Here is a 23,258-nt window from a genome sequence, read left to right as displayed (position 1 = left end):
TCTGATAATCAATACCAAAATCTTCTAGGAAATAGTTTTTACAGAACAAGTCGACATGGACTCAAGTCGAGCCGAGGATTCAAGTATAGTAGAGCAAACCAGTAGTAGTGGCAACACAGGTACAAGTGCAACAGAGCAGATTTTACAGTTATATGGCTACAATAGGGATAAATTTTTGTACACAGATACAGAAGGTCATAGGTATCTTATGAGCAGTAAAAGCAGCACAGGAGCCAAGATCCTATTGATCAGAGTAAATCCAGATTCAGAGAACTCCCAGATGTTTACAGATTTCAGTGGAGCCAGGTATTGCAAGCTCAAAAAGGAAATGTAGATAGAAGTTCAGAAAGTCGATCCAAATGTTTATCTAGAAATCTGCACAAATCAACAAAACATACAGTTGGTGCATATGCAATCAGGGTCATTGTACATGGATTACAGTGGTCAAATCTATAGTCGAGAACCAAAAATGCAAGATCCAACAGATCAGTCAATAGAAGCAAGTCTAACTGGGGAACCAATCCAAAAACGGTACAAAGGTCAAGATGGAGCATTCTACAACTTGATAATCAGTATTTTAAAAGAAGATGCCGACAACTTGGCTAACACAGAAGCTAAAACTTCTCAGCTAGAGCTTGACATGACAGAGCCAATTGAAATACCACCAGTCATGGCATATTGCTCAGATTGTGGACAAAAAGATGAACATTTTTATGAAGATTGTCCAAGAAATCCAGACAACAGAGACACATCAACTGCCAACAATCAAGGTACAGAGAAAATTGAAAATGCGAATCTCGATGTAAGTGCATTTAACTTGTCACTTTTAATGCAATCAGATGATTCTGCATTACCATTAGAAGCAGTGCAAGTTCAAAATCAGCCACATGAAAAGCTTAAAACTGATTCTCTAAACAACAAATTCCTGCATGAATTTGATCAAGGTGTCCATATACCACCGAATGTTGAAAAGACTGTTAGGTTTGCAAGTGATTTTGCATCCATTACCACAAGTGTGCAATCATTCACGAGTCTAAAGGACATATCAGACAGAATGATGTTAGGTTTGTATGGTACACATAATTCATATGCATACTATGTAGACCAAAAAGAGAAACTATACAAAAAGGATCAACCAGTGTTTGAACGGCCCACATAGCAGCTCATAGAAGTGCGTCCAATGATAGAGCAGAAAGGATGGTTCATTTCAGAGGAAAGAATCTATTATAGCCCATCCTCTCCAGAGCTGAAGGATATTAACAGAGTGAACCCAAAAATCTGTTTAGAGCCAAACTCTCCTCCATCAAAAATCAAGCTTCGATGTTGTGACCAAAGGAGCATATACTTTGACCAAAACAATCGTAGATATAGACGAGAGTCTATCATCTATAATGCCTTGGGTCCTGAAACCAAGGAAGCTCAAATCATAGGAGACCCATGGGATAAACAATATCAGGGCAAAGATAATGCTATCTACAGCTTGACCTGGGGAATAATTTGTCATGTTTCAAAGAGATACATGGGAAACTATGTAGAAGGTTTATAGATGCCAAATGTCCACAGTGCTACCCGAAGAGTTCCTTCACAGTCCCAAAAGGTGAGACTAAACTAGAGCCAAACAATTTTGAACTCTTACAATGAAGCAGGCTATAGTGATCACCCTAGGAAGGGTGGAGCTGTAAATCCATCAAGCTCAGCTTATGTACCAGGAAATGCTACACTAGTTAGAAGCCCTAGAGCCTTTAACCAATAGACCCCTTCAAAGCAAAAACCATTGAAAGTACAGATAAATGATTCTATGAAGATCATCAAGGACAAAAGTTTCAGATGATCTCCACAACTCTAAGTCAAAAGCCAACAAATCCAATAGTGTTCAAACAATTACATGTGATCAAGCTCACATGCATATCAAGGTGCACATGGTAACGAATATCAGCAAGATCAAGACCTTGTACAAATCCCTACAGATAGTAATACTGAAGTCAAAGACTATTTGAAGATGATGCAAAGCCTCAAGATGCCAGAACATGTGATAGAAAAGTCAACATCAATGAAAGCTAAAGTCCAGAAAGCTGAATTTGTGAGCATATCAGTAAACAAACGAGCAGAATGCTGGGGAATCATCTTCACCACCATTGAAGTAAGTTCACAGATCATCATAGCTCAATTCCATGTGATCAAAGCAAAGGATATGCCAGACAACTTCATAATGGGAATTCCAATGGCCCAGAAGATGTTAGAGATATAGAATTCAAAGAAGATGCAGTCTTCAAAGACAACAAAGAATGAAGACCAAGGCTGGTCACCCGCGGACGATAGCACAAGGTCCTGAAGCACAGTTAAAATGGAGACTTATATCAAAGCAGATCTTATTGAAGATGATTCATCTTCATCAATTAGAACTTCAGAAGAGCTTAAAGCAAATCAAGGAATAGCAAGTGCAGATCAAATAGAGCAAAGAGCAACCATGAAAGCTATTGAGCACAGATTGCCACCAAAGCCAAAAGTTAAGAAGAACGGGGTTGCAGGCAACCAGGAACAAATAGGAAGTCCAAAGATCAATCAGACAGTGCTAGTCGAATCAGCAGATGAAAGTCAGATTGGAAAACAGAGTCTCAAGTCACTGTCCATAGAGACACAATTAGATCAAGATGAGACCATGGTAAAAGATGGACAAAGATCTTCAATAGAGCCAACAATGATAATAGCTATAGTTCTTAGCAATACAAAAGGAGCAAGTGTCATATGCAATGCTCTACTAGATAAAGACGCAAAGTGCAATATGGTTGTAGAAAATACTCACAGCATTCTAGAGATTACTCAGAACAAGCCGGGTAATAGAGAAATCATGGGTAAGGCTACAAGTCAAGAAGAAATGGTTGCTACCCTTAGCATCCAACATCATGAAGAGCAGGTAAAGTTTCAGGTGAAGCCTTCAAAGGAAATGCTTGCAGATGTCATCCTTGGACATCAGTGGTTAGATCAACACAAGGCCTACAAACAAGATAAAATGCTAATACTCTCTTCTCCAAGAGATAGCCAGCAACATTTGCAGGTACCTTTAATGCTAGATTCAAATTTTCAGAAGTCACAATAATCAAAGACAAATCGTGCAGACAAAGGTAAAGCCAAAGTGGACCCTCCACTGATTAGCAAAGAAGGTGTGACAATATATGCCTCTACATCAAAGAACCATCATGGATCAACTTCTTCAAGCAAGTCAGGCTTTCAAAATTTCAAGGCAATTGCTAACCCAACTAAAACCTCTAAGGAGCCACCTAGAAAAGCAAAGATATTTTAGTCAAAGTACTCAAGAAATCAAAGGAAAGTCAAGCAAGTGTTTATTCCGAGCAATTTAGTCAAAGTCAATGATCCGATTTGGATTAAAGACATGAAATCAACACAGAAAGACAAACACATGGGATGGATAGCATCACAATGGAGCTTGAAGGAACAGGAGTACTATAGAGGTAACAGACAGATATGGGTACCAAAACCGTAGGTTAGAGAATTGTTGTAAGAAGTCTTTGATGTTGTTGTAGGCCTCTGTTGGCTATCGGCATTTGGTTTTTGACTAGAAGCATTGAAAGACTTAGGAATCCAAATCTCTTGATGACCTTTGTATCTCCATTGTTGACTTTGCCTTTCTCTAGGTCTTGTTGAGTTCTTGAGATCTTCATGCAGGTCTGGTGTAGTTGCATTTGGCTTGTGGTTGGCTGGTAGCCAAATCTTTGTATACCCTGTGTAAAATCCTTGTCTAAGAGGAAGATCCTTTGAGAGCCGTCTTTTTTTTGTATCCTCTTGTGAGTTGGGGTATACTTCAGCATCTTTTGATGTTGTTCTGTTGTATACCTACTTCTTAGGTATCCTGGAATATTGTCGAGGTTGATACCTTGTGGGCCTTCTTTCTTGGGAGGGTCTTGATGTTACTTCCCTTATTGGAGAATCAAAAAGATAATGGAGTCTTCACAGTCAAAGAAGGACGACCCAACCAATGCGAATGTAGATTTGAAGAAGATAAAACAAGTATGGCAAAAGAAACCTTCAATGCAAACTTGGTCCTTCACTAATCCGCTTTTTGAGGATTCAAGCTTACTTTTACCTGAAGAAATGTTTGTAATAAGCACAAGAATGTAAAAAGTCAAGTTGCCAGGGTACAAAAAACACTCTTTGGCATAGTCAGATTCGGGTTGCTGAGCCATAAAATGAGCAAAGCATTAGTCCCAAAGCTTCAAGTTAAGAGTCATATTTATTAGGCTTATTCTCAAGCTGGAAGAGTTGAGCATATCTAAGTCATGTCACTCATGCTGGATGAGATGAGCATAAGAGTCAAAGTCTATTAACTTACAATTGGTGGAGTGTCATAGAGTCCAACACTCATGCATAGTGCACAGTAAGATGAGAGCACATATCCTTGTCAATTAAAACCATTCTTAAAGGGGTGCCATATTGTAAAGCCATGTCATATGCTTTTATAGCTACACCATCTTTCTGAAGAACCCCTCAAAACATTTCTTGCATAGCATATTGTTTTCCATGCATTTTTGTGGTCATCCAGTTATTAGACCCTAATGTAGAACAACATCATTCTACTTCCCTTGTATATACTTTTCAAAAATAAACAGTAGCCTCATCATTATGCTATTACAACGGACAAATGCAAGATCATCTCTCACATCATACATATTTGGACCAATCAAGATGCTGCTGCAAATTGAACCTCATCAACAAATTCAATGACAATGAAGACGATCAGCCCATCAACAACCAATCAAAACCTTCCACGGCCTCCACAAACACTTTTCAACAGTGCCCGAGGACGGTCACTAAAATCAAAAGGGGAGAATGTTAACTGAGTCAACGTCAGTTAACAAGAGCTGCTAAAGACCAAAGTCTTACGAATGCACATCGAAGATCAAAAGGAAGAAGCAGTAAATATTGGAGTTACACATTTTCCAAATTTTCCCAAAATGGTCACGTATTGTAAATTCTTGATTTATTTCAAGCCATTGTAATATTTTAATGTGTTACGGGCTCAATGGGAGTTCCAAGCTGTAAAGAACAGGTAGTTAGTGTGCCTAAGTTGCAGATTCAGTAAGTGGTGGAGCCCTAAAGGCCTTAGGCACCCGGACATTGCATATTTTTACCCTAGGTATATAAGGTAGTGTTAAAACAAATTTGGGTTCTCAAGCTCATTTGTTGAGAGCACTCTTTGGTGAGAGCTCTTGAGGTGTGTGGCTATGGAATCCTTGAGCTTCTCCTTGCTCATGAAACTTGGTTAACATTAATCAATGCTTAATTCTCTTTCAATATGCCTCTCTCATGCTTCTTATGATTGCCTATGATGCTTAGATTAGCTAGATCATAACTAATTAGTAGTTAATCCCTCTCTAATCATGTGTGATTACCCTCTCTTGCTTGTGTGTGCATGTAGGTTTGATTGGAGTGTGGTTTTTGATAGATCTATGTGTGTGTGCTTGCGATTAGTGTGTTGCATGATAGGATTAGTGTTGTGTGAGTCTTGAAATTGTTAATGTGTGTGATTGGGTTGATTGGAGGTGAAGAGAAGTGGATTTGGAGATTTCCCATCATTCTGGCTTAGCTCCTCCATAGGTCGAGAATCTCACCTCGTAGAGTCACCAATCGTGTTTCCATGATTAGCTCACTAATCGCGTGAGTGTTTCCATGCCCTAGCCGGGTAGCTCATCCCTCCGGATTGATAATTTTGTTGGTCATTGGATCTATGCAACGATGGGACCCCCAACACCCTTGGTAGCCACAAATATGTCATCAAGCTAGCCTTGCATGCTAGTTCTACACTCGAATATGCAAGTGGGGATCGAACCTAAGTTTGAGCCTCTTGGCATTGGTAACTAGAAGTATGTCATGAGGCTAGATTTAAGTTCAATACTAAGTGTTTTTCTATTCTTGCATGAATCCTAGAAGGACGTCATGAATCTAGATTTGCATGATAGTGCTATACTAACATATCTAGGAGTTGAGGCTCAAACTTAAGCTCGATCCTCTTGCCTCTAGTAGCCACAAGGATGTCATGAGTCTAGCCTTACACCCTAGTGCTATAATAACATATGCAAATAAGGCTAGCCAGAGGATTTCATGAGGCAAGCCTTGCATCCTAGTGCTAAAGAATATGCAGTTGAGTCTTGAACTTAAGATCGAGCCTAAAGGTGTTCTTCTATGCCCTTGGTAGCAACAAGCCTTGCATGCTGGTGCTACTCTAGTATATGCAAGTGAAGATCGAACTTAAGTTTGAGCCTCTTGGCATTGGTAGCCACACAAATGTCATGAGGCTAGCCTTACACACTAGTGCTAAAATAACATATGCAGTTGAGGCTCAAACTTAAGTTCAAGCCAGACTTTCTATATTAGCATATGTAGGCAAGGTTCAAACTTAAGCTTCGAGCCTCTTTCCCTAAGTAGCCACAAGGATGTCATTAAGCTAGACTTTTGACAATAGCATATGTAGGCGAGGTTTGAACTTAAATTTGAGCCTCTTTCCCTAAGTAGCCACAAGGATGCCATTAAGCTAGACTTACTATACTATACTATGTAGGCGAGGTTCAAACTTAAGTTCGAGCCTCTTTGGGCCTAAGTAGCCACAAGGATGTCGCTTGGCTAGCCTTACACACTAGTGCTAAAATATCATATGCAATTGAGGCTCAAACTTTAGTTTGAACCTAAAGGTGTTGTTCTATTCCCTTGGTATCCACAAGGATGTCATGAAGCTAGAATTTCATGCTAGTGCTATACTAGCATATGTAGGCAATGCTCAGACTTAAGTTCAAGCCTCTTGCTCTTAGTAGACACAAGGATGTCATGAGGCAAGCCTTGCATCCCAGTGCTACACTAGCATATGAAAATGAGGCTTGAACTTAGGCTCAAGCCTAAGGTTCTATTTAATACCCATGGTAGCCACAAGGATGTCATCAGGCTAGCCTTGCATTCTAGTGCTACACTAGCCTATGCAAGTGAAGATCGAACTTAAGTTCGAGCCTCTTGGAACTAGTATCTCTAAAGGATGAGGCTAGACTTAATCCCTAGTGCTACAATATCTTATACAGTTGAAGCTCAAACTTAAGTTCAAGCCTCAAAGTGTTTTTCTTTTCCTTTAGTATCCACAAGGATTTCATAAAGCTAGACTTGCATCGTAGTGCTATACTGACATATGTAGGCAAGGTCTGTTCAAGCCTCTTCCCATTTTTTTCCACAAGGATTTTATTCTATGCCCTTGGTAGCTACAAGGATTTCACAAGGCTATCTTTCACCCTAGTGATATAGTACCAAATACTCAAACTTCAGTTTGAGCCTAAAGATATTTCTCCTTGTCCTTGATAGCCACAAGGATGTCATGAGGCTGTGCCCTTGCATAGTAGGGCTACATTGCAAGCAAGGCTCTTACCATGGTAGCTACAAGGACGTCAGGAGGATAGGCTTGTACAATAGTGCTTTGCTATACTATCATATAAAGCTAAGGCTCGAACTTAAATGTGTTATTCCATGCCCTTGGTAGTAGTCTCAACGATGTCATGCGGGTAGCATTGCACAATAGCGCTACACTAGCATAGACATGAATGGCTCAAACTTAAGTTTGAGCCTCTTGCCATTGGTAGCCAAGGATGAGGCTACCTTAGAACCCTCGTGCCACACTGGCACATGCAGTTGAGGATCAAACTTAAGTTCGATCCTAGAGCTATTATTCTCTGGCCTTGGTTAAGTCTCAAGCACTTGCATGAGGCAACGCTATCATGCTCAATAAGCTCATGAGGCCATAGTAGAGTGGAATATGCTAGTGCTTTGATAGCATTAGAAGGTGAGGTTTAAGCTACATCAATTCATTGTTCTAGTTTCTCAACAAGGAAACAAGGCACCAAAAACGAGCTAAATATCAAAAGCAAAGACTCTACGTCAAGTGGCAATGTCACACTCAGTACCCAACCAAGTAAGTGTTGTTATCTATCTTTTTCTTTAAGTGGTTATTGATTAAGTACTTAATTAGAGCTTTAAAAAAAGTTAACTAGAGTACTTATTGATTAAGTACTCTAACTAGAGAAGAGTCACTTACTTTCAATTTATAGAGCGTGATTTTAGACGTAGCTGTAGTTTGATTAACTTAGTGAAAGAGTTTAAAGGTGTATCAAGGAGGCGGTAGCAAATAATTATGAGTGTATATAGTCATTAATGGAGAGGATTAAATAGAGATTAGAAACTAATAGAATGCGATTGAAGAGTGAATTTTGAGATGCATTCAAAATCGAAAAAGCACAATAGATTAGAGGAGAGGAAAAGGATAGTATCTGAGAACAATATCTCAAACATTATTCTAGAGGAGAGTAGAAGTTTAGAACTTGTGAATGTAATCTCAGAAGACAAGTTACAATGGTTAGTAGAATGAATTTTTGATTAGTGCAGGTTTAGGAGAGATTAAGAGGAAGGGAGGGAGTGATTAAGAGGAGGCAAGAGAGATTACACAGAAAGATTAGAAGAGATCAGGGAGTGATTAAGAGGAGTTGAGGGTAATTACACAAAAAGATTAGAAAAAGATATCTCACACACACACATGAGAGAGAGAGAGAGGTGCACCTGGATAAGCCTTTCAAATTTGAAATTCAAAATTCAAATCTGAAAACCACTGCTATAATAGATCTTCACCTGCAATCAAAGACAGAGAGAGAGAGAGAGAGAGAGAGAGAGAGAGAGAGAGAGAGAGAGAGAGAGAGAGAGAGAGAGAGAGTTAATGTAGACGTGGGAGAAAGAGCTTTTTGGGACTGCCAATAGATACATAGAGGAGAGTGAGATGCGGAAGTAAAGAACCTTACCTCGTCGGTTTTTTCACAGTTTGCAAGAAAATCCAAACCTATTTTAATGTAGATAAAGAGAGAGAGAGAGAGAGAGAGAGAGAGAGAGAGAGAGAGAGAGAGAGAGAGAGAGAGAGAGAGAGAGAGAGAGAGAGAGAGAGAGAGAGAGAGAGAGAGAGAGAGAGAATTAATGTAGACGTGTGAGAAAGAGCCTTGCGGGGTCGCGAGCAGATGTGCAGAGGCAGGGAGATGCGGGAGTAAAGAATCTCACCTGTCTACAATACACTTTAGATTCATTCATGTGTGTTGCAGCTTCGTTGATTTGTTATTTTGTATTGATTAAGCGTTTCTTCTGTAAACTAATGTATTTTGGGGTGTTATTTGTGTATGATTAGCCATGGCCGATGATGATGATCCATACTCTCCTAGTTTTAGTTTTCTTGTCACTCCAGCCAGCATGTCACCCGAGCAGATGGGCTCGTTTTTGTCTCAATTCACACCAGAGCAGATCGCGATGGCACAACACCTTTGGGTAGCAGGTTCCTCTAGACCTACTACGGTCAACCCTACACCCGAGACTAGTGTGATCCCAACACCGAGCGGCCCCACACCTCAGTCGATTATGCCCCCTACACCTAAGACTCATGTGTCCCCTACATTGACGGGTGGTTCATCCTCAAGACGAAGTAGGCATCGTTCTAGAGGCGGTGGTTGCTGTGGTAGCGGTTCTATCGATGCGTCCACACCACCGAGAGAGCGTCCAACACTCTCTTCAATAGATAGTTCATTGATTGGCACACCACGTACACCTTGGGGATCACACGAGCATGATACTAGCAAGGTGTACAAGAGCAGGGATGCAGCTGTTGTGGCGAATAGGGTCAAAAAGGCCATGTGACAGAGGATTCGGCAGCTCTATACGATTCAGTTTGGTCACTCTATTATGGAGATTTGGGATAATCTCAATCTTGAAAGAAAGCATTAAATCATCGAGTCCATTCACAGAGAGTACAGGGCGGCAAAGGGGTATGATCCTGTCTCAAACCCCTAGATTTTGAGCGTGGTGAAGTCCACAATGTCACATCATTAGTCAGAGGCGAGAGACAGGTACAATGCCAATAGTCCAAAGCCGGCATAGTTGGACGCAGAGGAGTGGGCGAGGATTGCATGAGAGACACAAGACAATCCTGAGAGATTTCAGCAGCAGAGAGATGCAGCCAGAGCATGTTTGGCTCGTCTACTGGAGCGTCACATCTTGGGAGTGGAGGCTACGATACGCTTCGACATGAGTTTGTAAGTATTATATGTATGCTTTAAATTATTAAAAATATATATGTTATTTGAAGATTTATCTAATGATTAAACCATACTTTTTCCGGAAGTTACCATGAAGCGCCCTCCGACACGCCGAGAGGAGAAGTACGGGTACAAGCATGGACTTGTGGCCCTTTTGACCCAGCTGCAAGAGGAGGGAGAGGACGTCGACTAGAAGGCATTACCATGAGGGTCTTCTTGATATAGTTTTACCCAGTCATCTTTATATAGTCTTCTTGGTACAGTCTTTTTTGTAGTTATGGTCTTCTTGACACAGTTTCACTCAGTGATTTTTTGCATATGTACAGTTTTGTAGTGCTTACGTTTAAGGTTTATGGTTATGTTTATGGTATGGCATAGATGTTATGGTTAAGGTTTGGCAGTCAAGTTAAGGTTATGGTTTTACTATGATGGTATGGCAATCATGTGATGGTTATGGTTATGGTTGTGCAATGATGGTATGACTGTTATGGTTATGGTTATGGTTGTGCAATGATGGTATGACTGTTATGGTTATGGTATGACAAGCAAGTTATGATAATGGTTATGGTATGGCAAACGGGTTATATTTATGGTTTTGCAGTTTTCGACTCATGTTTTAATTATGGTTATAAAATCTTTATGCTGTTATGCCATAATTAAGCTTTTAATTTTGTGGTTATTTTATTCTTACAATTTTGCTAATTGCCATACACTCACTCTTTAGCGTCAGCTTGTAGGTGGAGTGCGGTTGCTTGTGCACTCTTCCTTTGGGCAGAGAGGGCTGTTTTCTTTGCTGCAGTACATGCAGCATCAGTTCCCAGCCCTCTCTGTCCAAAAAAACTTTGCAGGTCTGGTCGTCGGTACAGAGTACGGAATAGGTTCCGGTATATACCTCGGAACAAGCGTCGGAATATGCTTTACAATTTTCGGCGGTTATGTCATAAAATCTAATAGCTAACCAACCCAAATGATTTTCTCATATTAAACTGATCACTTAATGTGGGAGAATAAATGGGCACAAGGGTTAAGATACAGATATTCTTATAGAGCTATTTCAACACGGGGCCAATGGTAAAGGGGCCCAAATGAGAGATGGTCTATCAAAGAGCAAGGTTAACCAATGGAGCAAAAGACCTTAGGGTTGGCTTCATTAAAGCCACCAAAGGTAAGTGTTGAAAGCCTTAAGATATAGTTCTTAAATTTTAAACTTTAGTCAAGTAAAGTCCATAAGCAAGGGATGTGCCTAAGCAGGGGGCCTGCCTGCTTACCAAGATCAAATATCTTGCTACAAAGAGGGGGGCGAGCCCTACAAAGGAGGGATGTGTGTAGTAGTATGCACCTCACCAAGGACCCATACTCTTATGAAAGGAAAGGGGCCACATGTTAAGTGTAGAGACAAATTGCTCAAGCAGGCAAGGGTTGTGCTTAAGCAAGGGCTGTGCTTAAGCAAGGGGGGTGCTAGCTTAAACTTACAAGAGGGAAAGAAGGACACTTGTCAAGAGACTACACATCTTGCCCCAAAGGGAGCCAAGCTCTCATTGGCTAGAGGGCTACATGGCCCAATGAGCTTCAAGGGAAGCCTAAGAAAGGGGGTCAACCTCTCTCTCTCTCTCTCTCTCTCTCTCTCTCTCTCTCTCTCTCTCTCTCTCTCTCTCTCTCATTTGAGCATCGCACGAGCTCTCTCACTCTCATTCTTCCCTTCGCAGACTCTTGTGAAGCAAGAACTCCATCTCCTTCTCCAAGCTTGAGAAGTTGAGTCCCTACTACCACAAGCTCTTGGCTATGGATGCAAATGCACACAAGAGAATGCCTATGCTTGCTTATCAATCTCTCTAATCTCCATTATCACTATGCTAAGATATGCTACAAGATCTATGAGTGAATATGTGCAAGGGGTTATTGCTTTCTCGTAGAGCTACTTCTACTTCTCTCTTCTTCCTCACTCCCTGCCAGCTCTCCTCACCTTTCATGGTGTTTGAGGTCTTGGGATTGAGGCTAGGCATTTTCCAAGTTCATGCTAATCATGTTTATTGTTGTTATGCTAATACTTGGTGAGTGAAGCTTGCCATCTTCACCTCATCAAGAAGATCTCAAGGAACACAATCAGTTGTATTGTAAACAAGTCTTCCGTCATGGAAGAATCTATAATACAAATGCCTATTGGAGGGGGGATCGGCTCCAACTAATCCGGTCCTCTATTGGTGTCAATTTATCTAAACTCTCACTCTCTTTTACAAGTATTGATCATGCCATTTAATGAAGTAATGTGTTAGTGTTGCTCTCTCCATTCAAGCACTTTCTTTCTCAATCTACATCTACACACAAAGAAATGCTCAAGGAAATGCTCAATATGTTATTCACTTTCCGCTCCAACTCAAGTTAAAAGGCTAATTCCATTACAGGTTATTTCATAGTGTATTTCGACGGTCATTTCATAGTTTATTCCGACGCAAGATATACTGGTACTTATATCGACGTCGCGAAACCAACGTCTCTCCCGAGGCTTATGTCAGCACTTTTTAATCCTAAAACTAACTTTATTTCATCGGTATCTGCGTCGATTTTTGCACGACGTGTTGTAGTGAACCGTTTTGTCATCATCATGTAGAGGAGCCTTAAGAGTAGCAAGTTATTAAGACAAATTTCTTAGAGTATCTAGATGTTTCTTAAGTGTATCACCTAATCAAAAGGTGGAAGTATAAGACCCATGTATTGAAAGCTTTGTAGGATGCCAAACTAATGAGAGCCAAAACGCTCATGGTCATATTTTCAGGACGTTTTAGCACTCTATTTGTAGGTGTCAGCATGGCCAACATTTCCATTTGTTGATGCTGCCTTGCTAAACAATGCAAAAGACTGCTTGTGAGCAAGCGTAAGTGGCACTATATATATTCTAGCTAGCTATTAATAGGTTGAAAGTGGCCACTATTGTAGGCGCATGTGTGATTCTCTTGATGATCGTATATTATGAGAGCTCTTCGTAGTGATCCATTTATTAACCACTTGTTGTCACTAGTGAGGATTATGGTTAAGTGCTAATACTAAATAGAAGACTTAAACCTAACCATAGCTAGTAAAGAAGTCTAGATTTTATGATGATCTTTATGAATACAGGATTAACAAATCTTAAGAGACCTTAACCTTCAACCATGCTTTGATACAATGTAGGAATCATATTCATATATATATATATATATATATATATATATATATATATATATATATATAGAGAGAGAGAGAGAGAGAGAGAGAGAGAGAGAGGAGTTAAGCACATTAAATTCACAATACATTTTAGAAGGAGTTAGTGCAAAAGTAATCACCTCGAACGTCCAAATGTAAAATTACAACAACGATTTCTCACATGCCTAAATAAACCAAAGTACAGTTCAAACTCGGTTGCCACCAATTTAGATTTGCTTAGCTAAAAAGGCACCCACCATATTGGTGAGTATGGACATAGAGTTTTGATGCACAACCGTTCGCTCTTCTACAGACTTGGTTTGGCGCTCTTGCAAAGCTAATAGCTCCTCAATTTGTTGCTTTCTTTCTAGTGAGCAATGTTGAGCCGTCTTCTCCATGCTCTCTACCGAGTTTTTGGATCTCCTGAAATTCGCGCTTCACCCCAACAACCCTCCCTTGCTTTTGCCCTCATTTCTTGCCACTCGAACTAGGATCATCGCCTTGGATAGATGATGAGTTCTCACCTTGGGAGGGTGGTGGATTGCAATTCTCTTAAGAAAACAGGAAATAGGTATGCATTCAGTTATACACAAATAACACTAAGACATAGGAAACAAACAAAACATTTGGCATTGCATTTATAGAGAAGCTTACCAAAGTTTTCCTTTGAGCTGTCAATAGGGTTATCACTTGGATCAACTAATGAGTCCTTTGAGAATCTTTGATACCTTGGGGAGTTGTTGGCTACCCGCTCTTCGAGGTCCATTTGGCCCCAAGAATCATTCCAAAAGGCACAACCCTGTCCCAATCTCGTATTTTTTTAAACTTTGGGAAAATGTTATCCCATTTTTCCATGCATTGCAAGAGCGTTTGTGTCGACTACCTTGCGCCACCGGTCATCCAAGGACAAGACCCGCTCTCTACATGTGCATCGCCCAAGAATTCATGGAGACGGAGTTTTGCATACGCCAAGACACGTCAAACCTCTTCCAAACTCTAGTTTGGCGGTTGAGTGACTTGCAGAGAGCTTATTACGACGAGCCTTTCGTGTTGCATTCTTTGAATTTTTCTTACCAGGCTCACCACGAGATGGCTCAGAGTCCTGCTTGGTAGATGGTGTCTTCACGATAACGTCCTTGTCAGTTGAAGGTGTCGCATGACGTTGTTAGTTGCCAATGGAGCGGGTGGAGTTGGCAAAGGTGGTGGATTGGGCAAGCGTAGCGGAGGGCCAAAAAGTGAAGCTCCAATCCGCATGACTTCGTGAGTGGATGGAAGGAAGCGCTCCAAGGGTGACGACAAATGAGCAGTGCAGGTTGTCGCGATCGGGGGGGGGGGGGGGGGGAAGTTGCGATGCAGTCGGGAGAGAAGGCTACGATGCGATCGGGAGAGATGGATGCGACACAATTACTTGGGAGAGTTGCGACCATGAGAAGCCCTCCCCTTGATGGCTGTCCTCCACATCAGACAAGAGGCTATTGAGGTCAAATGAGGCATGCTCCATGATGGTTAGGGATAATTGGAGGGTGGAGAGCTACTCCTGTACGTATGAGAGAGAGAGAGAGAGAGAGAGAGAGAGAGAGAGAGAGAGAGAGCATTAGAATGTTAAATGACTGCATATTGGAGGCATGGTGGAAGCAGTAGCCATAGCATGGCGCAAGAGGAGGCAAAGGTGGTGGATTGGGCAAAGCGTAGCGGAGGGCCAAAAAGTGAAGCTCCAATCCGCATGACTTCGTGAGTGGATGGAAGGAAGCGCTCCAAGGGTGACGACAAATGAGCAGTGCAGGTTGTCGCGATCGGGGGGGGGGGGGGGGGAAGTTGCGATGCAGTCGGGAGAGAAGGCTACGATGCGATCGGGAGAGATGGATGCGACACAATTACTTGGGAGAGTTGCGACCATGAGAAGCCCTCCCCTTGATGGCTGTCCTCCACATCAGACAAGAGGCTATTGAGGTCAAATGAGGCATGCTCCATGATGGTTAGGGATAATTGGAGGGTGGAGAGCTGCTCCTGTACGTATGAGAGAGAGAGAGAGAGAGAGGAGAGAGAGAGAGAGAGAGAGAGCATTAGAATGTTAAATGACTGCATATTGGAGGCATGGTGGAAGCAGTAGCCATAGCATGGCGCAAGAGGAGGCAAGAGAACCCTCATGCTCAAACCTGCTCACCATGCGCACAATTTTGTACATGCAGGTAGTGCAAAATCTATTGCTCATAGCCAGTGTGATTTTTGTTATCGAGAGCCAGACAAAAAAACTATCACCAAGAGTCAGCCACACACACACATACACACACATACACACACACACAGAGTCATAGCGCGACGCTGAAAAAAATACAGCCGTTATTCTCCCTTTGCAAAGCTGTGAGTATGTGACTCCCGGCTCGTGGTTTTGAACAAGCCACGCGAGCACATGAAAGAAGAGCATTAAAGACAACCCCGGTAAACTTTTTCTACTATGCCTTTTTTGGCATAGTTGGGGATTGGAGGCGTAGTAGAACTATGCCGGCTTAGTTATATGCGTGTGACCATAGCACAAGCTTAGTTTCCAAGGAAAATAACTGAAAAATAAGCCTCGTGTGATCACCGCTTACCATGTGGCATTAGCCCGCAAGCTTTATCCAAGGAGTCCGGAAAAAATTATGCGCTGTTGTTCAAGGGAAACAATGAACATATCTATGTGGGTTTTGCTTCAAGGGAAAGGTTTCCATTGAAGATTCCAGTGTGGAAGTTCTATCCTTCAAACTTCAAGGGAAGGTCTCCATTCAAGATTCCACTGTGGAAGTTCTATCCTTCAAACTTCAAGGGAAAGGTCTCCATTGAAATTCCACTGTGGAAGTTCTATCCTAGAGCTGATCTGAAGGCTGAGAACGTTGATTGAGTGGACTCAGTGGAGAGGACCTGTGCTTCATCCTCTCAGCTTCCATTACCAGCACTCTCTCAATGGCTGCCCCACAGCATTGCAAGCCACATGCACTTGCAGTGCCCTTGCCTTTCCAAGGCCACATACAACCCCTCTTGGATCTCTCCCTCAAGCTGGTCTCTGCAGGTTTCATGGTGACCTTCGCCAACACTTGCACAAATCACCAGCGGATGACCGAGAACGGTACAACTACAAAGGCAGCCTCCGAAGCAGGACCTGATCTTCTGCGTTTCGTCTCCTTGGAAGAAGAGTTCCCGATTGAGCGTGAGAATCCTCTTGCGACTCTGACGGAGATGTTCAAGCCACCAATGCGAGCTACAGTGGCACGTCTGCTGGCTCGGTTAAAGGAGGAGGAGCCCCCTGTGTCATTGCTTGTGTTCGATTTTCGACTCATGTATGTGTTGGACCTGGCCATTGCTAGCGGCATCCCCTCCGTCGGTCTCTGGACACAGAATGCAGCCCATTTCGCCTGCAACACCCTTTATTCGCAGAATTTACTCCAGCTCCCTGAAGGTATTGTTGGCCTTCTGCCTCTTCTATTGGATCTGTTTTTGTTCGTATTTTACTACACTCCTGTCTTTAAAGGAGGAGGAGGAAGGGGGGGTAGGGGGTGGGGGAGGAGCTGGGTAAAACACTACCAGGTTGCAGATGAGTCAGCAGGTTGCTGCCATGTGACATAGTGGAGGGGGCATGTAGTCCCTGTTGGCAGCATAGTGCAGAATTAAAATATACATGTTACTTGTGGATGAGCTTGCTGTTGGCAATTGTGGTAGTTGTTCTCAGCAAGACTTGTAGCCACTCTAGCTATGTTTGCTGCAAGATGAGCTCTACTCGAACGCAGCACATATTCCAGGTCTCTACTTGGCATGGGGGGGGTGGGGGGGGGGATCTCCCTGGCTGTAATCAAGCATCACGGACATAGCACATATTCCATGTCTCTACTTGGCATGGGGGATTGGGGATCTCCCTGGCTGTAATCAAGCATCATGGTCCTGATTCACGTATCATTGACGGCCTGGACAACGAAGACCGCCAACGCCTAATCTCAGCCATGGATACCCTTTGCCAATTCATGTACTTCAATATTCACTGAACACTCACTGTGTGTAGGTCCTCATTGCGCCTATTGAAGGACCTTTTGTTTTGGAAGTGTCATTGAACCCCATTACTCGGGTGTTGTTGCACGAACATAATTTACAACAGTCGCTATACCTAAGACTGATTCGACTCTAGGGAGATTACCACCGCAGCGACTTTTTGCGAAGAAGAGAATTCTAATCTCCATTGTGATTATTAAGAAAGCTGATGCAAATAGAGATTAGTTGAGCGATAGGCCCAGGTACAAAACCGTGAGCTTTGATACCACTTGTTGGGAAGTGTGGAAGCGTGATCACCAATGGCTTAGCATTAGGCTATGGAGGATGGAGCTTTAGCTTAACCATGGTGTTAGGGTTAGGGTTAGAGAGATGGAGATTAGGGTTAGGCTATGCCAAGGGCAAGAGCATAAAGAGAAACGACATACCACAATGAATAAAACTCGAAGTGCAATGATTAATCAGAAAATAGCCTCTTAAGTAGGCTTAGTGCTTTACAATCATTAACTAGAGAGGTTGAATTTTCTTGCTATCATCATTTATCTCTTCCTAGGTGGGCAGAGGGCTTTCCCATATGGTGCCACAAGTTGGGCTTACCCTAACAAGCGGTGAGGCTGAAAACATAGTTAGTCTACAAGCAATATGATGGCCACCAAAGTGTAAGAACACCCATCGAGCACCTTGTCAGATGTAGTGGAATTGAGAGACTAGAGTGAATCAAGCAAGCACAGATTCAAAATCCTGATTGTAACATATATTAGTGAATGTGACTTTGCATTATTGATGGTCATCTTCTCAGAAATAATAGAGAGCTAGATGGAGAGAGAGAGAGAGAGAGAGAGAGAGAGAGAGAGAGAGAGAGATCTCAATGTAGATATGTAGGTCTATTCAAAGAGATGGAGATCTGCTGCTTGTTGAGGACTTGAATAAATTTGTGCCTTGCTTTGATTCGGCACCCATCTGCTTGTGTGGAGGAGGTAGAGAGGCAGCCACTTCTTTGGAATGCATATGTGACAGATTTAAAGATCCGTCAACTACGCGAGATGAGACACATGGTTGGGCTAGATGGGATGGTGGTCCGCCAGCAACATCTTTATGTCTTATGCTTCCTTGGTTGGTGTAGAGGTCATTGGTGCTACCTATAGGATCTGCAAAAGGGATTACTGTCTGTATTAAAGAGATTGATGAGGCTATTCCTGCTAACTTGCTAACTGGCATGGCTACATTTGGGAGATATGACTTTTTTACCTTCTCATCAGGGTTGGTGGGCAATCCGATTGTTGTGCAGCAAGGGATTGTGGTATTTGGCATTGCATAGACTGATCATCATGAAGCCTTTTTGAGTGGTGAGCTCTTTAGAGAGGTGCTCTTGTATTGACTGTACTAAGTACTTTCACTAGAGAGGAAGCACTGCTTTAGAGGTTGTGGATATGGCAAGGACTGCCTCTGCCTAAGTTGGATTAGGATCTGCCACCAGCCGTCGCTGCTCTTGGTTTCCAAAGGCTGCCCTACAGGAGGAGTTTTGCGCGCTGCCCAGCCTGCCCTCTAGGCTGCCGCTTTTCTCCTTCTCAGTCTGTTTCGCTACTGTCATGTCCTTCCTGCCCACATAGCCCGGCCAAGCTGCCCCTTTGCCCTCTTGGGTTGAGATCACTTGGAAGCCACTTGACCACTTGAAGGCCTCCCTAGTTCCCGCCTGCAGTGATCCTTGCAAGTGTAGGAGCCCTACACCGAGGTGTCTCTGTTGGTCCTCATGATGCTGAAACGGATCGGAAGAGCTGCTCTATGATTTGGTTGTTTGAATCATCTACTGGGATATCTTTTAGCTTTGTGGGTATTTGCTTTGTTGATTTATCTTGTTTGTTGTCTGGTTGGTTGTTTTTGCATGCTTTCTTGCTTGGTGTGTGCATGTATGTTTGGGTGGGTGGATTAGTATGCTTTATTTTTGTTCTCATGGAGTGGCTTCTGAGTGTGTGTATGTGTGTGTGTGTGTGTAGGAAGGTAAAGGTCAGTCTTTTTGGTTTGATTTTCTTTTGCTTTGTTGTTTGCGTCTTTGTTGTTTTTTGTTTTCTGTTTGGTTTGGTCTTGGTTTCTGCGTTGCTGCTCTGCTCTCTCTATGAGGTTCCTACAGCAGGATATCACTTGGCTGTTACGAGAGCCTTCTTCACTACCTTCTTAGAGTTCCCTACCTAGTTATGGATTTCAGGAGCCACCTTCGTCAATCGGATTGGTCTCTATCCTAGTTGACAGCTCCTTGTGCAGTGCTCTGCTTGTCATCTTGTGGTCCCCTCTTGTAATTGCTTGGTGATGTTAGTTGTTTCTTCTGTATCATCTTCATTATCGATTACTCACTCCCATCTGTTTTCCCCCTAGCGCTGTCATATGGTACCACTAATTGGGGGGCATTGTCCGAAATTCAGCTCATGTCATTGCAGCTGTTCCTGACTTCAAATCACCGCTGATGGCTTTTCAGATACTGCAACAAGGTCAGTAAATGGTTGGATTATTGGCCAGGCCCACGAGATCATCAGGGATTGTTCCTTGTTTCTTTGGATAGACCTTGAGTTTGTCGGTCAGGAGTTTGGAGTCCACAAAAGAATTGCTATTTGTATGGATACGATTGAGGTAGCGATCCTTGATGAGTGGCATGCCCCTGGCATGCTTTGATTCACAGAGGGATATGAAGATCCATGATGGCTGGTGGGGACATCTTGATAGTCCATAAAACTCATGTTATTGTAGTGCGGCGTGGTTCCATGGTTTTCACTGTTCAGCTTTTCGCGGCCTCAAGACAATACAGCCTGAGATATCAGGTTCAGAGCTTCCTTCCGGATCTCACTCTGCAGCCATCGTATTTCATCATTCATGTGGATGCTGGGCACATGGGGGTCTCCCTGTTGGCACTTGGGCCATGATTTAACTCGCCTTACAAATTGATGAGCGCTTGCGACATTGCTTTTGGGTTTGCTCATGATGTTGAGGTAAGTCACAATGGGAAATATTGTGAGAATTTGTCCAAAAGTTCTTGTGTTATATGCTTCTATGCCGAACTCGTTTGCATCATGGTTTTGTGACTTGGGGGTTATCGCTTTGAGTGCCACTCCTTCCTTGTACCATGGTCAGAACTATTGCACATTACGTAGCCAGTGGGATGCATCGGGCGATGATAAATTTCGAGCGATGCTACCTATGTGGTTGCAGCCATTGCCATTAAAAAGCTCTGCATTTTTAAGATCAACGGCGCCTGCTAGTGCCACGTAGGGCTCTAGCGCTCGAAATTTAACCGCAAATGGATGCATCAATTGGCTCTTCGAAGGCAAAGGAACTTGGAAGGAGTCGCACATTGGCCTTACGTATGGTGTAGGGAAAGGTCTTTTATTGATCTTTCCCCGTAAAAACTGTGACACATTACGTAGCCAGTGGGATGCATCGGGCGATGATAAATTGCGAGCGATGCTGCCTATGTGGTTGCAGCCATTGCCATTAAAAAGTTCTGCATTTTTAAGATCAACGGCGCCTGCTAGTGCCACGTAGGGCACTAGTGCTCGAAATTTAACCGCAAATGGATGCATCAATCGGCTCTTCGAAGGCAAAGGAACTTGGAAGGAGTCGCACATTGGCCTTACGTATGGTGTAGGGAAAGGTCTTTTACTGATCTTTCCTCGTAAAAACTGTGGCCGCATGGCGACCTGCGGGGAGCCTAAAGCCATGGCGAAGCAAGGGGGCCAATGAGTGTTCCTTGACCACACTCAGACTGCACCCTCGAAAGCAATGATTGCGTGTTTGACTATGTCCACTGACAATATTAATTTCTTGTGCTGACTTGGCAGAGATCCAACAATCACAAGAGTAGATTACATAAAGTAATGTTGAGAAGATGGGCGGTGTAGATAACTACCATGGATCCTGGACCTTGACAAACCAGGAACATATTAATGGACACTATGCAAAGAAGGAAAACACAAAAGTAGAGTTGTTCCTATCCAACTATATTTTGGGTGAGGGCTCACCGATCGCCACCTATCCCCCCCTCCTTTCTATGTCTGAAGGACGGGGCAAGTACACTGGCACAATCGCAATTTTTTTGGCTTTGGGCTCGCCATTTTTCCTTTAGTACTAAACGAGGTTGAGCTGTCATTTTTTGGGTGAGGGCTCACCGATTGCCATCTCTCTCTCTCTCTCTCTCTCTCTCTCTCTGGGAAGGATGGGTCACAGGCACTTGTTATTTGTAACAATGTGTGAAAGAAATTTACATCGAAGAGAAACGGATGTTTAATCTAACCATTACTCGAAATAGAGATTTGTACATGGTTGTTTGTGACTATATCAAAGAAGCAAGGTGCTTCTATGGCCTATATCTAAAATTTGAACAAGGTCTACTTTTCCATTTTATCAGTGTCATGTGTCAATAAAACATAAAAGAGCCCAACGTAGCTATACAATTTGGCAAGTCTTGTTTATGTTACACTATAGACAACAATCACTTTAATGGATCATATGAATCTTTAAAACTTCATTGAACATGGTTTGTGTCATTTGTAAACCTAATGTAGCTTACATTTTGCATGTTGGCAAATTTTTATGAAATTACAGATGATTCAACGCTTTTCACATGTGCTCGAGGTGTTCCTCCTCTCAAACGAACGGAGCTAACCAGTCTTATTATAGAGAATCTACCACCACCATTTCCAAGTGAGGAGTATGGAAGGTACCCATTTAGGCGTGTTCATGAATTGACATGCATTGTAATCAACACTTTTGAAGAATTAGAGCCCACAACATTGGATACTTTGGAAGAAATCTTAGGATTTCGTCCTCTTGCATTGGGCCCTTTGGTAAATGCCCCGACCTTCACCATTTCAAAAGGGATTGCAATAACAGGCTTGGACAACCATGTCGAATGGCTTCAAAATCATCCAAAGGATTCAGTGTTGTACATTGCTTTTGGAACAGTGGCGGATATGTCAGAGACACAACTTGAAGAGCTTGTGATAGGTTTAGAAGCGAGTGGCCAACCCTTCCTATGGGTGTTTCGTGCTAACTTTTGTGTCTATTCAAAGAAATACGCCTTCCATTCGCTCTCACAACGGCTTAAAAACCAAGGTTTATTGGTGCAATGGGCATCCCAACGAGATGTGCTTGCACACCCTTCAATTGGTGGCTTCCTCACACATTGTGGTTGGAATTCTACCATTGAAGGCATCACCATGGGCATTCCAATGCTAACATGGCCTCTTTTTGCTGATCAATATTTGAACCGGAGATTGGTAATAGAGCAATGGGGTGTTGGACTTGGCTTTCAAATTGATGAAGGAGATAGTGGATTAGTAAGGAGGTTAGAAGTGGAGCAAAAGGTGAGGATTATTATGCAAGGTGGGGAAGGGAAAGAGATGAGACAAAAGGCTAAAATTTTGAGGAGTTTAGCTCTAAAAGCTTATCAAAAAGGAGGCTCATCACATAAACATTTGGATAGTCTCAAGGAACAAATTGGAGCTCGCATGCAAAGGAGTCGGCAATATTTCAACAATTGTGAATGAAGGTTTCAATTGAAACATCTTCAGGAATGTTATTCTTCTATGTGTATTACAATATTAGAAATATGCACATGCACTTGTGCTAGTGTTTGGAAAAACGGTGTAATGGTTTATAGCAAGTTTTCAATGTCTTAAATGATTACAAAAATGCTTGAAAAACTCTTCTCTCTCTCTCTCTCTCTCTCTCTCTCTATAATATATATTATATATATATTATATATATATATATATATATATATATATATATATATGTATGTATGTATGTATATATATATTCCAATGACATTATGAAAGAAATTGAGTAAGAAAGGTCACTTGCAATGGTTAGGTGTACTCTAGATAGATAGATAGATAGAGAGAGAGTACATTGGAATATATTAGAAATTGAGTAAGAAAGGTCACTTGCAATGGTTAGGTTTAC

At 42.3% G+C, this 23,258-nt stretch overlaps 1 protein-coding gene across 1 annotated transcript; it reads left to right on the top strand.

Moving 5' to 3' along the window:
- Positions 1 to 15,954: 15,954 nt before the first annotated feature.
- Positions 15,955 to 22,996, top strand: LOC147465561 (UDP-glycosyltransferase 85A1-like). Its single transcript, XM_086520587.1, has 2 exons — positions 15,955 to 16,725; positions 21,897 to 22,996. Exons 1-2 carry the CDS (start codon positions 16,233 to 16,235, stop codon positions 22,838 to 22,840), a joined length of 1,437 nt encoding a protein of 478 aa, XP_086376713.1. The 5' UTR covers positions 15,955 to 16,232; the 3' UTR covers positions 22,841 to 22,996.
- Positions 22,997 to 23,258: the final 262 nt, after the last annotated feature.

The sequence above is a fragment of the Adiantum capillus-veneris genome, chromosome 1, assembly GCF_014529385.1.
Source record: "Adiantum capillus-veneris isolate H3 chromosome 1, ASM1452938v2, whole genome shotgun sequence".
In the NCBI taxonomy this organism is placed as follows: domain Eukaryota; kingdom Viridiplantae; phylum Streptophyta; class Polypodiopsida; order Polypodiales; family Pteridaceae; genus Adiantum; species Adiantum capillus-veneris.
The sequence above is the reverse complement of the archived record's forward strand: the minus strand, read 5'-3'. Positions and strand labels throughout refer to the sequence as shown.